Source organism: Sinocyclocheilus anshuiensis, unplaced genomic scaffold, assembly GCF_001515605.1.
Source record: "Sinocyclocheilus anshuiensis isolate Anshui unplaced genomic scaffold, SAMN03320099.WGS_v1.1 scaffold1726, whole genome shotgun sequence".
In the NCBI taxonomy this organism is placed as follows: Eukaryota; Metazoa; Chordata; class Actinopteri; order Cypriniformes; family Cyprinidae; genus Sinocyclocheilus; species Sinocyclocheilus anshuiensis.
In genome coordinates, this window is record NW_015546155.1 from 314,392 (window position 1) to 330,295 (window position 15,904).

General features: G+C 35.9%; 1 protein-coding gene across 1 annotated transcript in view; it reads left to right on the plus strand.

Moving 5' to 3' along the window:
• Positions 1-13,203, plus strand: part of LOC107701336 (BMP/retinoic acid-inducible neural-specific protein 3-like) — a 22,733-nt gene extending 9,530 nt beyond the window's left edge. The window contains exons 5-8 of the mRNA XM_016503326.1: positions 6,982-7,087; positions 7,357-7,593; positions 9,500-9,722; positions 11,737-13,203. Of these exons, the coding sequence (XP_016358812.1) occupies positions 6,982-7,087; positions 7,357-7,593; positions 9,500-9,722; positions 11,737-12,853 (1,683 nt within the window). The 3' untranslated portion in view covers positions 12,854-13,203. The remainder of the gene's footprint in view (positions 1-6,981; positions 7,088-7,356; positions 7,594-9,499; positions 9,723-11,736) is intronic.
• The last annotated feature ends 2,701 nt before the right edge of the window (positions 13,204-15,904 follow it).

Below are 15,904 nucleotides of genomic sequence, written 5' to 3' on the forward strand. Positions count from 1 at the left end.
AATACAGCGCGCTGATTCGCTAAAATGGACTTATCGGCTTCTGTTCAATCTGTTCAAAGGCGCTTGTCGGTTTCTGCAATAAAACGTGAACTTGCGATGCCTTGAAAGTCGACAAAACCGACAAAACGTGTTTAGGGTTCAGATTGCGCTATATGTGGAGAATAATGCACGGCAATCAGCTCATTTTTTTTTTTAAAGTGCCGTTTATCGGTTTTTGCAAATGAACTCTTCAAATATTTTTGTCATTATTTTATTTTTATTTTATATTTGTATTTTATTATTTATTTATTTTTTGCATTATGAGTATTTGCAGCACATATTTGGTTGCATTGAGTATTTGCAGTGCGTTTATGTTTTTTTTTTGCATTTTGAGTATTTCCAGCACATGTGTTGTCAAGCTGATGAAGGTCTTTTTTTAATTGGCTGGTGTTTTTTTCTATTTTGCATGTGTTTTCTTTAGTTGCAGTGCGTTGAACTCTCTCGGCCACCGTACTTGTTTCTTAATATGTAATGCATTTCTTTGTTCTTCATGTGTTTCTTTGTTCTTCAAAGAACTTGCTTTGGCATTGCAGCCACCACAACTTCTTGTAGGAAAAAAAATTATGCTTTTCATATATTTTTATATTTCATATTTTTTTTATATCGCTAAGCCCTAGTAATATATCAATTACACACAATCCTAATCAGATAATATTAAATAATAAAATGTGGAAGAAAACACACTTGCTAAGTACTTTTTCCATGCACTTGTGAATCATGAGAAATATGTGGTTAGTCGAGCCAGAGGTTGAAATTTTTCTCCTGATCAAATCGTCCTGGGGTCAAATCCCCCATTAGTACACATTAAATGATCTTTTAATAATCATCTAAAATATATCAATGGAACAGGGTCTGATTTAGCTTCATTTACTGATTGACTCGCCTTTTTGGCAGCTTTGATTAAACCTAATCATTCACTAGCTGTAGGTAACAATGAGCCAGATTAACAGCTTGTGCCAGTGTAAACCTCTTTTGGCATTAAAAAACGACTATCAGGAGTTACTACAGAGGAGTGAAAAATTAGGGATGAAAAGGCATGGACACAGTTATTTTTGTGACTAACTTTATTGCATTTGCATTAGTAGGAGTTTCCCTTTCAGACAGAGGAGAGCATTTAAATAAATCAACGTTATTTACTAAGGTTTGCGCTAGTCAGTTTACTGGTACAGTATTTGGGTCAATATTTAACATCCAAAAAGTGTCTTAACCCATTCTGCACTTGACATGGCTGCGATAGTCGCTAATTTGCTCTGCTCTTGGTAGATTGCATTGGTCATTATGGAAATGATCTGAATGCATCTGTGTTTTTTCATTTGCCCATTGTCAGTAGATCAGCTGCAGAACTTTACACTTCCATCAGCACTTTTATGGGATTGCAATCCCATGCTAATTTGCCCTGCAGTCATAAATTAAAACAATTTGTAACTTCATTCTTAACATATAACGATGAGGACCTAGTTTCAGTCCATTCTGTAATTGTCTCACTTGGACATTTAGACTTCTCTGATTAGAAAATCAAGGATGGGAGCCTCAAGATTTTATTATTATTATTATTCATGTATGGACGAGTCATGTTCACAAGTCTTGCTTAATTCCATGTCAAAAGGCCATGCCAGAACTCAAGTCTTGTAGTAATGGTTTTCTCTGTGTTGTAGGTATAATAAATTATATTTACCTATTATTTCACAGATTTTCCTTGTTCATTAAGTCATTCTAATCCTAACATAAGTAAGTGTAGGAGGTTTTACTTGAATCAACAGACCATTTATATTAATACTGTGCACTTTTAAAATGGATAGTTTATTCATTACCCATTATCAAAGTCAGCAAGGGAGCAATTAAAAATGAAAACCACTGAACAATGTTCAGACACGGCTTTTCTTTCCCTGAATGCCCACTCATAATCTTCCTTTGTTTTCCCCATAGTAAATGAATGGATAACTGTGTAAACAGGGATTTGTTTTCCCTCATGCTAAACCAGTATATCGTTGTATCAACAGCTACATTTAACATTATGAATGATTCTCTATTTCTATAGAAATGATAGCATAGTTAATAAGTTCATAGTTAATTATGCTATTAACATAATAGCATGTTCTACTGTTAGGCCAACAAGAGACTGGTTGACTTCTTATTATGAATCAGTTCCATTTAATTTAAAATACCAGTGTTGTCTCTTTCTTGAACAAATAACGGAAAAAAAAAATGGTTCTTTAAAGTGAATCAGAAATATACATTGCAACTAGTGTGGTCTGTTTCCCAAAAGAATGACTCTTAAGATTTGGTTCTTTTAAATGAATCAGAAACATACTGTACAGCCAGTGCAGTCTGTTTTCCAAATGAATGACTCTTATGATTCAGTTCTTTTAGGTTAATCAAAAACACACTGTACATTGCAACTAGTGGAGCTTGATTCTTGAATAAATGATTGTTATGAATTGGTTATTTTAAGTGAATCAAAGGCACAGCTCGTCCAATGTAGTCCACACATTGTGAAACAAATGATTTATATGAGCTTGTTCTTTTTTTAGTGAATCAAACACATACTGCTCAGCTTACTGTGTTATGGTGTTCTTAAAGGGACAGTTCACACAAAAATTTCAGTTAATGTTTATTTTATTTCACGTAACAATTATTATTATTTTTTAATGGTTTTGGTTAATGATAATAATCCTGCTTACTATACTGCCTTAAAGGGGTAGTCCAGTCATAATTGAAAATTCTGTCATGATTTACTCACCTTCAAGTTATTCCAAACCTGTATGAGTTTCTTTCTTCTGTTAAACATAAAAGGAGATATTTTGAAGAATGTTGGTAACCATACATTTGATGGTCCCCATTGACTTCTATAGCATGAAGAACAACAACAGCAAAAAAAAGCTATGGAATTCAATGGGGGATATCAACTGTTTGGTAACCAACATTCTTCAAAATATATATATTTGTTGTGCTCAACAGAAGAAACAAACACATACAGGTTGGAAACAACATGAGAGTGAGTAAATCATGACAGATGTTCAATTATGGGTGGACTACCCCTTTAAGGCTTGTATAGTAAGCAGGGTTATTATCATTAACCAAAACCATAAAAAAATATATATAATAATATTTGTTATGTGAAATAAAATAAACTTTAACTGAAATAAAATAAAATAAAATATAAAAAATGTCATCTTATTTTATTTCAGCTAGCTGCCAGCATAGTAGTAAAATAACTATAAATAAAAGTTAATAAATACTATAGACACAAAAAAACTAAAACAAAAATTACAAAAATGCACAACAAAATTATTAAAACTTTAACTAAATTTATGGTGCAGATTTTTTTATACAAACATATTAAAAAAAAAAGTATAATTATTTTATAATTATTTCATAATTGTTTTATTTATTATAAATATTTTATAATTACAAAAAAAATCTAATTCAAAATATTACAATGATAGTAAAATAATACTGGTAGTAACTGACTGGTTGTGCATATGACAACATGTTAAAGATACAAATTATGATTTTGTCAATAGTAAACAAATAAAAATAAATTAATTAAACGTTTCTACTTTGGTTTGTGTACTATTGTTATGTTTAATACAATTATTGTTGTTTAATACATATTTAAGGCCACATATTGGCATTTGATTCTAATAATAATAAGTAATAAAATAATCATTAAAGGAGCAGAACTGGAATTGTTAAATTCCTTATATCTACGAAACAGTCACAATTCAGAGAATTTTTTTCTCTTGAAAGACTCATATCCTGCGAAAGTCTATAAATTGGAGTCCAAGTCAAGTCTCACATCAACATCTTTGTAATTTAAGACACAGGAAAACCGGGAATGATATTCAATGTGAATTTACGTTAGGTGCATACGTACAACCGCAGGCAATACATACAGGTGCATCTCAATAAATTAGAATGTCGTGGAAAAGTTCATTTATTTCAGTAATTCAACTCAAATTGTGAAACTCGTGTATTAAATAAAAATTCCTTCCTCTTGCATACAACTATTACTGCCTTGGAGGTGAGTTCATTATTCAATGCACAGTTATCAGCAGCATAACCTTGCGCCTGCGGTGTTCGTGATAGACTCCAAACTGATCTCATTTGCCCAGGCTTTGTTCAAAGCGTCAGTGCCAAGTACAGCCTTTAAATATAAATCCATACTTAAACCACTCAAGTGCTTCAGATATGAATGACCCAAGGTTTCCTTTGAAAAATTCTCAAACAGTCATCAGCAAAGCAGCGACTTAATCCCAGCCAGCAGTTTTCCATCCGAAAGCCTTTTCGAACTCTGTCCTGCCACATTCAGTCATTCGCAATCTCAGTCAGGCGAACCGTTTTGGGGTCTGAGCCCGTTTGCTAAGAGGATCCCAGGCTAAGTTGCTATTAATGAGGACAAAGCGCCTGTCTGCGTTAGTCACAACATGCATGACGGTGATGGATCAGCCTGGCTCTTCCATTTAGATTCCTTTCTGCATTGACTAATTCAACTCATTAGTTGCATCTAGCATGAAGTGGGCTCTGAGGCAAGAAAACAGATGTATGGAAGATCTATTATAAGGTTAGCCGAGGTGTTAAATGGAGCTAGTTGGATGATTCCTCAGTGTTAGTCTTATGGAGGAGCAGGTGAGGGAGGACTGTATTCAAAGAGTGTTTGAGAGCATAAATTAGAGGTTTGATTATGATGCACTGCTACTGAATCTCTCGGCCTCGTTAGTTTAGCTGGGTCTTCGGTATAGTCGCAGATGGCATCAGTAACTGACCTCAGCGGTGGTTTGAACAATTATCTGTCTCTACACTAATTAAGGGTTTTAAATGTGTTTAGAAGAATAATGATTTGTCTGTGTGCAATAATAGTTTTTAATGTTATAGATTATTGCTTATCAGGTGGAGATTTGTTGCTGTTTGTATTAGCTTTTCATTTTAACACGGACAATAAAAGTAGGGGTGAAATACTCACTCTGCATTTGTATTAATCAAAGTGGTAAATCCAGAGTGTTTGGGGCACAGTCGCATTATTCACAGTTTTTTACTCTTCAGTAAAGCGGAAGAGAGAAGGCCAAAGAACATTAACCTTCACATGAACTCACGATGCTTCTTTCTGGCACCTAAATTAAATTTGACCACAGGATGCCATCGTTTAAATAGCGGAAATCAGTTTTCACTACTAAAGTGTCTCTAAGTTCAGCGGGAAAAAATTGTGTTGGTGTTGTTTTCCCAGCAGTGTCTGGCTGAATGTTGTCATCCGATGTCAATCAGGACTTTTAAAGGAACAGTTCACACAAAAATGAAAATTCAGTCCTGAATACAATACTGTATTTATCAATGTTTTCTTTGATGTGCAATTAGATGCAGAGTGCAACAACAGGCCTATTGTGTTTTTGGCCTTTGCTGGGACAATGAGCTGGCTCGTACCTCAAAAAGATGTTTCAGGATTTAATGAATCTCCCTCCAGCAGCATTAACAGCAGCGTAAGAGCCTGCTGCGGGTGTAATGGAGTTGTGATTTTTCTCTCTCTGTCTCTCTCACAATCCGCTGATTCTTGCCCTTGATTTCATGCCGTTTGAATACTTTTTATAGCTTTTTCTTTTTTTTCATAAATGATAAACTACCTCAGCTTTTTAATTATTTTGCTGGATAAAATCCATAGTGTTATGCCACAGCAGAATACAGAGCTCGCTGGGATGCACAAAGATGCAAAGATAATAAAAATGTTAATTAAATACAGTGATGTTAACCTAATTAGTTTCATGATGAATTAGGACCAGATGCAACCAACTCTTGCATCATTACACAAACAGAAGTAGGCCTACATAGTTGTTGTTGCAGTTGCAAAGGTAAAAAAGTGCTGATTTTGTGTGTTTTTTTTCTGAAGTTTTTCAAATAAAGTGATTTAGATAATGTTTTAAAAAAGGCAATGAGTGCAGCAAGATTATTAGGGAAATATTTAAAAAATAAGAAATATTAGAGAAATAAGAAATATTGGTAAAAATTTAAATTCCAGTGCTGAAAAGGTTAAAAAATATATAAAATAAATAAATATAAATCCTGTGATGCAAAGCTGATTTTTCAGCATCATTACTTCAGTGTCACACGATCTTTCAGAAACCATTCTAATATGTTGATTTATTATCAGTGTTGAAAACAGTTGTGCTGCTTACATTTTTTTTATTTGTGATACTTTTTTCAGGATTCTTTTTATTTAGCAAGGATATGTTAAATTTATAAAAAGTAATAGTAAAGACTTCTATTTTGAATAAATGCTGTTCTTTTAAAAAATTTTATTAATCACGCGTGACAGACACAGTGATGACGCTGCTATGTATGCAGTACACAAGCCACGGTTAAGACAGCTGACTCCACTTTTGCAACTTCAGGGATCTTATCTATGCACAATCAGCTTGTAACACTCCAAAGAGAAAGGAAAACTTGACATCGCATCATATGACCCCTTTAAATGTACTGTCATATTTGACATGACATTAAATTAAATGACAAAATGCATAATATAACAAGTTTTTCAATTTTTCTACTTCAGAATTTCACCTTTAAATCAGTGTGTTATTTAGTATTTGTTTGTTTATGACATTTTCTAGCAATTTCTGAGTGAAAATCCCTGAATCTGAGTGTAGGATCCCAGGTGTTGATCGTTTAGATCAGGGGTGTCAAACTCAAATCCTAGAGGACCGGAGTCCTGCAGAGTTTTGTTCCAACCCTGCTCTAACACAACATACCATGAAGTTTTCAAATAAGCCTGAAGGACTTGATTAGTTGGATCTCTGCAGGCCTCCAGCCCTCCAGGAACTGAGTTTAACACCCGTGGTTTAGATGGTTACATTGACAATCACTCACCCACTGGTCAGGTGTGCTTGATATTTACCAGTCGCTTCAATTAATTTATTAGAAAAAGACAATAATTGCTGTCGTCTCTCTCTCCAGGTAACAGAGACCAGGACTGGCCCTTTGGGCTGCAGTAACTATGACAACCTCGACTCTGTCAGCTCCGTTCTGGTTCACAGCCAGGAGAACAAAGTTCAGTTGCAAGGTAGAGAGATACACAATCCCGCACTTACTACTTCCGATGCTACAGGAATTCTAAAGTGTTTTCCAGAGGTTGTGCTTGTGTGATGAGCCATGGTAGCTACACGATCAAAGCCTAGATGCCGCTGTTGTCTAATTGGCCTGCCAATTATACACAAATCTTGAATGTTGATAGTTGAATTGGATTAAAGGATTTAGCAACTGACAAGAATAAGGCCGTACTGGAAAAGTGGAGGCATGTGTGGTCTATCTCACACTTCTGTATTTCTACAGGACTTCAGGCTATTCTGCCTAGTTATTTAAGGAGCAACTTTGTTCAGGCTGCCTTAGGCTACATAGGCTGCAATGCTGAAGGCCAATTTGTGTGCAAAGGCAATGACTGCTGGTGCCAATGCAGTAAGGAGTTTCCCCAGTGTAACTGCCCTGAGGCTGATATCCATTCCCAGGAAAACTACCTGGAGCGCATGAGGGAGGCCTGGAGGCAGGAGAACCAGGAATTTAAAGAGTCAGGTGCCAAAACTTCTTGTGTTTCTCTTTTTCTTGTGGGACATTTTCATCCCCATTACACTCTAAAAAATGCTGGGTTGTTTCAACCCACCTTTGGGTCAAATATGGACTAACCCAACTGTTGGTTTAAATTTTTACATTACATTTTTAACCCAAAAGTTGGGTTAGTCCAAATTTGACCCAAAGTTGGGTTGAAATAACCCAGCATTTTTTAGAGTGTAGGCTGCTAGCTTGCTTAACTAGCTTAACCAGCAACCAACTTTACTAAACACATCCTCACTGACCAATAATTCTCTTATGTAAGGGAAAAATTTAGATTTTTATTATTCAATTTTTTTTAATAATAAAATAAAAATATTTGAGGAAAAACTTAAATGGAGATTAGAAATGTTGCTTTGGCAACTAGCTAAAATAAACTAAATTTAAGTCACTGAAAATTAATTAAAAAAATTAATTATTTATTTTACAAAAATAATTTAAAAGCTAAATAGAAATATTTGTTAAAAAATTACAACAGCACAAAACAAAAATCTTGTGGTTGATTTAGAATGGAAAAGAGTCCAAAAATATGTACAGGAATGCTGTTAATGAGATGCGGGAAGCATAGCTGGATTTTGATTTTGGTTGTTCGCACATATAAGTGTATTTGTTTCAACTTTACACCACACCATTGCAGCTACAGTACATAAGTGGCAAATTTTGTCCTAAATATCTATGGCTTCACATTACAGTGAGTGCAAATAGCTTAGCTGTGTGGGAGATGTTATTTGCACCTGGGTACAAATAGACAATTTGTATTTAAAAATAATTGTTGCCATGTGCAAATTGTTCATCATGTCACTGTATGGCAAAATATCCACTTTTTTTTTTTTAAATAAGTCTTCACTTTGGAATAGCATTAACATATGAATGCAAGCAGAGAAACAAATAAAACTCTTACATATAAAATAAAAAATATATATATTTGTGTAGACTGGATTCAAGGTTAAAATTTGTTGCAGCATCTTCCATGGCTGGGATCTGCTTTTTGTTGCTGTCTTGTAGTATGTGAAAATACCATTAGTAAGCATTGCAAATAACAAACAGATGATGATGATGATGATAACAGTAATAACAATAATAAAGTTGAATTTATATAGCACCTTTGCATAGCTCATGGACACTTTCCAATTGAGATACAGCAGGGAAATTAACAACGATTGAATAGTACAAACAATAATAGTACAAGAATAATGCATAGACAAAAGAAAGGCAAATCAGTATGATAACAAACACTGAAAAAACGGTAAGCTAAAAATGTACCTAATTTTTCGATTTATAACAACAAAACTACATTTTATGGGTTACTGTAAATAAGGCAAAATAATCTTTTTTGCAGGTTTGCAGATTACCACTTTACAATGAAAATATGGCTAAAAAAAATTGAATTGTATTTAATACTCTCATTTTCACAAACTATTGTATATAGTAATTAAAACTTTTAAAAATCTTCGTTTGTACTCTTGGAAATGATCTTTACTCAATTTGAGTACAAAGTATGTGCTTTCTGCAAGTGTATTATATTATATTATATTATATTTTATATTGTATTATGTGTCATTTCACCCATGTGGTATAGTAAAAATGTGTTTCTGGGAATTAAAATATTTTGACAGAACTTTGACAATTGTGTGCAAAACAATCTCACACCCTGTCCAGACCCTGTTATATGGACATACAAACAAGTGTTACTTGTTTTATATTTATTTAATATGAACAGTTAGTATTCAACTACCTTGAAACCAATTATGTTCCATGTATGCTAATGCTAAGGGGCTAGCTCCTAGTATGCATGGGTCTTTTACTGACAACTATTTTTTGAAAATCTTCAGTAAAACATTGGGTTAATTCAGATCTACTTTTTCATCAGATGAGTTCCAGAACTTCATGGGTAAATTACCAACACAGAGCGCTCTAAATTCATCAAGAATCCAGCAATTGTGGAGGACAGACAGCACTCTACAGCAACGCTACAGACAGCTAGAAAGTCGCGTTAGCCTCCTGCTCTCCAAGACCGGACGAACCGCTAACAAGCTCTTCAGCCTCAGCAAGAGATGTCGCACACAGCCCAAAATAGTGTCTCTAAGGGAGAGGTAAATCATATTTATAGCCACACATTAAACCTGTGAATCCGAATATTTTTTATTTAATTATGCAAGCTATGCAAATTAAGATACATGAAAGGCTGCAAGTTTTAGTCTATAAGGAATTCGGAATGTTTCTGCATCATTAAACAGTAAAAGTTAGAGGTTTATAGGATTTGAGTTGAAATTGTATGTTTTTCCATTTAATCTCACAGGAAAGAAATGTCACAATAAGATCACTTTAATAACTCGGTTGTTTCTTCTAGACAGTGATGAAATTAAAAGGACAGCAGATGAGAGAATTCATTCCAGTGTCATCCTGCATGACTTAATTCCTTCTGTGGCACACAATAGAGAATATTTTGAGAATTTTAATTTGCCAAATTAACTTATTTTTATTTCTGTCTGAATGATATTGGGGGAGTGGGTGTAGCCCGATTCGAGGCTTGTCGCAAACGATTTTTTTGTCCAAAAAAATCTTCTATTGTGTGGTGTCATTAGGATCATTTAACCGCTCCCAATCGAAATTGAGCATCCCCGAACTCAAATCGTAAATATAAAACATTTTCACGCCTGAATGTGACGTGATGCTTCAATGACGTGAAATGCATTATATAAATACATTTTAATTGAAACGGTTTCTCTTCAGTTTCATACATCTACCTAATAGTGGGCAGAAAAAGACACCGTGAAGTTAAAACAAAGTCAATATTTTCCAGATATTTTACTAATCTATTTAAGCTTCAGGAAAATGACAATAAAAAAGCCAGTTATTTAATTTTGCAGACAACATTTGTCTTTATATTGTGATATTATTGTGGTTATTTTTCTTTCTTTATACATGAATAAATATATCTGTCTTTACATTTTAAAAAAGGAGTCCATCATATAAGGGGTCCTTGGCGTCAGAAAGTTTTAAAAGCAACAATTGTGCATATTTTCATTTAATGAATTCATGATATATAAATTAAACATAATTAAAATCTCTAAAGTCTTTTGAGCTTTGAAAGGGTATCCTCTGAGCCAGGGGTCCCCAAACTACAGCCCGCGGGCCGAATGTGGCCCACCCCCACATTTGGACCGGCCCTCTGAACAATGCCAGAGACATATTTTGAAAATGTAATTTTAAATATACAGTTTCACTTATATCATGTCTATATTTGATAATAAATATTTGCTTTCAGACTAAAATTTCCCTTGGTTATTAACGTAGCCTAATTATTTGTTAAATTCACCTACCAACAGAATGGTACGTTCAACATAATGTACCATCGCGATCGAACAGGTGACGCGCGAACCAGCGAAAAAATTCAAAGAGATGACAAAATGGCCAAGCGGTTGGGAAAGAGAAAGGTTGATTCAGAATGCAGGATATTTAACCAAAAGTGGACAAGTGATTATTTTTTTATTCAGTGCAAAGAAGTGGCTGTTTGTCTCATCTGTCAAGAAACAGTGTCTGTGGGTGACGGCGAGTTCGTCGAGAAATGTCTGAGTGCTGTTGCGGAGGAGGTGTGCCCCGATAAGAAAGATGTCTTAAATGCGGTGAGTCTGTCCGCAAGTACAGTCACCAGACGAATTGAAGAAATAGGGAAAATTATGTGGCCCTTGCAGAAAAAAGTTTGGAGACCCCTGCTCTGAGCAATACAGTTTGTGTTGTGAAATCACTTTGAATGATTATTACACTACTGGATTTTGATTTGAAAGCGCTATTGTTTAGCCAAGCCCGATCTCCAAGCGAGTGAAAAAGACTAATGAGTAATCTATTGTTTAACCACCCACTACAGCCTCTGAGGATACTGCTGCACTAATGGATTACTTTTGCCCTACCAGTGCTTTCAAAGGCAGATATTAGCAGAGCTCAAGGTTAAAAACCAATTAGTTCTGTTGCTTAAACAAAGCTGTTTATTGACAGTCACCGTTTGTTGCGAATCATTGCCTTATGATCTCCGCAATTATTTGCATACATTACAAGCTATAAAATCTCGTTTTCTCTTGTTACCTCACTTTTTTATTGTTTTCACAGGCCATTGAGCTACTGGCTACAGTTCACCTTGTCCATCCTGTACTGCAGTGAGAATAACCAACTGGGATTTTACACAGAGGAATTACGGACTTGCGCCTGTCCGTATGAAAGCTCCTCGTGCCAGGGTGTCGTCCCGTGCAAGGTGGGCGACGGCCACCGATGCGCTTCCTGCTCGGTGGACAACCGCACCCGCTGCTCCAGCTGCAACCCAGGTTATGTTCTCAGTCATGGAGTTTGTAAATACGCCGTACCCAACCCTACAGACCACTACCTGGGCTTTGAGACTGACCTACAAGACCTGGAGCTACGCTACCTACTGCAACACCGAGACGGCCGCATCACTACGCACGCAATCTTCGTCAGCAATGACGTTCGCCTCAATGTCTGGTTCGACCCGTCTTGGAGAAAGAGGATGCTGCTTACTCTAAAGAGCAACAAGTTCAAATCCAACCGCATCCATATGCTCCTGGGCGTCTCGCTGCAGATCTGCATGACCAAGAACTCCACCCTGGAGCCTGTGCTGTCCGTCTACGTCAACCCTTTTGGCGGTAGCCATTCAGAAAGCTGGACCATGCCCATCAATCAAAATGGCTACCCAGACTGGGAAAAAACCAAGCTGGACATTCCTTTGGATTGCTTCAACTGGACCTTGACTTTGGGAAACCGGTGGAAGAGCTTTTTTGAAACCGTTCACTTCTACCTGAGGAGCCGCATTCGGACCGAGTCCTCTCAGGGGAACGATACGGTCTACTTCGAGCCTCTGGAGGCTACGGATGCCTCTCAGAACTTTGGATACATGAAGATCCACAGCATGCAGCTGTTTGGTTACAGCATGCACTTTGACCCTGAGGCTATCCAGGATCTGATCCTACAGTTGGACTATCCATACACTCAGGGATCTCAAGACTCTGCTCTGCTGCAGCTAATGGAGATCCGATATCGGGTCAATAGGCTGTCGCCTCCTGGACCACTGCCATTAGATCTGTTCGCCTGCCTACTTCGACATAGGCTCAAACTCTCCAGCTCCGAGGTACAGAGAATACTCACCACACTGCAGACTTTTAGTGCCAAACAGCCGTTCTACAAAGAGTACGAAGCTGCGAAACTTTGTAGTTAGAAAGCAAACCAATTTATTTTTGCCATTGATGTTTTGCTTTATTCGCTGAGAAGTGAATTTAACTGAAAATTCTTTTATGAGGAGGGGGAGCACTGTTGTTGCTGTTTGATATGAAGTCATTACTGTTAAATATTTGATGTCTTTGGTTCAAATGGTAGTTCAGATGAAACAAAGTTTTGCACAATTTTATCAAATCTGCCATGTTTGAATTAAATAAAATAGGCAAAAAAGACCTAGTTTAAGAAACCAAACTTTTTGTTATGTTTTTGTAGCACACTCAATTGCAGTTGGCTGGATCTCAACCATGCAATGGAACATTTTAAGACTGTATTTACCAAAAAGCAGAAAACTTTCCATTCACACATTATTTAGAAAAGTGAATCCAATGTAACTCCTATTTCACCCCAAAATAAAAGTTAATACATCTATCCATCCATCCATCCATGCATAATGTACATGCATATACAGTATTATACACTTCCATTTAAAAAGTGAGGTTGGTGAGATTTCTTTTATTCAGCAAGGATGCATTAAATTGATCAAAAGTGACTGTAAAGACATTTATAGTTTACAAAAGGTTTATATTTCAAATAAATGCTGTGTTTTTGATCTTTTGGTTCTTCAAAGAATCCTGAAAAATAAATGAATAAATAATCACCAACTGTTTTCAGCATTGATAATAATGTGAAAAGTTTCAAATCAGCATATTAGTATGATTTCTTAAGGATCATGTGACACTGAAGACTGGAGTAATGATGCTGAAAATTCAGCTTTGCAAACACAAGGAGTACATTTCATAAAAATAATATATATATATATATATATAGCATAATAATGACAATTTGAGTGGAAATGAGCTTAACTGATCTATACAAAAAAAAGTTAATTTATTGAGGATGAAATGTGGCCTGAACATGTTTTGGTCACCCTTACACTTCTCATCATGCATGTTACATCCCTTTTAAATGTTTTTCAATTACACCAAGACAATTTTTTATTTATTTTTTTCACGATAGAAGTGGAAGTTTTCAAAGAGAATACTGAAATACACCATTGAACATTTCCATTTGCACTGACAGCAGAGGTGCAGCTATTCCTTCAAATGGGTCATTCCAATTGAATTTGGTTGGATCTATTCCATTAAGACATCATGTGAAGCAAACAAACTAGTACTACCTTCAGGTGTACACAGGATATTCAAATTAATTTGCTAAAATACATACATATGCCAATGGAGAGGACGTCTTTAGCAACATTCGATTTATTTCCATTCCTGAGACTCATTTTAAATTCCACGTCAAAAGCAGACTTGCTTCTGAAACATCAGTCACATGGTCATTAATAAACATTATTTCCCGCCTGATTCACATGCCATACTCCAACTCATCCTTCAACGTTCCATCACACCTGAACATGCGAAGAGGCTCTTATCAACCCCTAAAGACGGACAGCATATGGTCTCCTCCTACTTTCTTTGTGGCAGATTTAATGCCCAAAATGCACGGTCCTCAAGAGACGAGTGCTGGCACTTATCGGCAGGCGAAAAACGATGAGCAGAGTGACCTCCCTCAGTCCTCCGCTCCGTCATTGCTCCTGGTGTGATGGATGAGCACTGAGGAGATGTAGACGTGCGGCGCTCCAAAGGCTGGCACCCTGGACAGGACCCATTATCTGAGATCCTTCTCCACGGCTGCAGGAGTCTGTTCAAAGTGATTTACCTCAGTTGCTGGGGTTCAGATGAATTGGTTTTTGGATCTGTGAAACCATCTGCTGCTCCAGAGTTCTGCGTCGTGATTGACAGCAGCATTGTGAAGTAGATTTCCTCATGTTTCGCATCTCGCAGACAAGTGTGACTCGTGAGGTGTTGCCACATAAGGTGATCAGATTTCCAGTGTCAGTGCGGTTCACTGTGGGTACAAGCAGAAAAATTATGGCATGCTAAAATGCTGGAAGAAAACATGAAAGTGCAGTGATCTGAGGTCGTGCACTGCAAGTCTGATCTGACAGGGTCACTGACAGCAGGAAAAGAACACTGAATACAAATAATAAAATGCAAAATATCTCCTTGTTGATGTCAAAGGCCGTGCGTTCAATTAAGCTCTATGGTATTTTGCCACACATTCATCTATCATTTGGTAGAAGCTCTCGTCAAATTAGGCAGATGTCAACACGAATGGCTGGTGTGACGTCTAAAAGCGTAAATGTTTTTCCTTTGTGTTTTTGAAGTTTTCCCTGTTTTCACAAATTCGTGTTTAAGTAGTTTACACAGACAATGGTATTATTGTCCAAAATTTGCAAAATTTGAAACCCTTTTTCAAATGTTTGCATTTTCAGGCCCCCAGAATGCCATTTTCGTGGAAATGAACAGCTAACATGCATAAAAAGTTTTAGTTGAAAATGGTGTTGTGTAATTGCCTCCTTAAATAACAAACACTGTAAAAAAAAATCCGTAAAATTTACGGTAAAAAACCGGCAGCTGTGGTTGCCGGAATTTTACCGTAAAAAATACGGTAGCAACGTTTTAGGTTTTACGGTTTTAACTTAAATTTACAGTTAAATACCGTAATTTCATTATCTGATATAATGTTAATATACCAACCTATTGAAGTACTGAAATCTGTTTTGTACCTTTGTAATACACTGATAACCACCAAATGCAGGGGGTGATGAGAAAGTCACATGATGAACCAAAGCCCATGAGTAATGATGCTGAAAATTCAGCTTTGCAAACACAAGGAGTACATTTCATAAAAATAAATTATTCAAATAGAAATTATATTAATGTTTCACAATATTACCATTTTACTGTATTTTTGGTCAAATAAATGCGACCTTGGTGACTTAAATTAATCTTACACACCCCAAACTTTTGAATGGTCTATATATAATTTATTTTATTAGTCTGTGTATAATGCTCTTTACTCTTTACTGTTGTTTTTATAACAAATACAAAAAAAAAGATTCATTTATACAATGATTTATTTAACATATATCAGCATTAAAAAGCATATTGATTAATTCTACCATGACTTATAAATGCTTAACATTTAT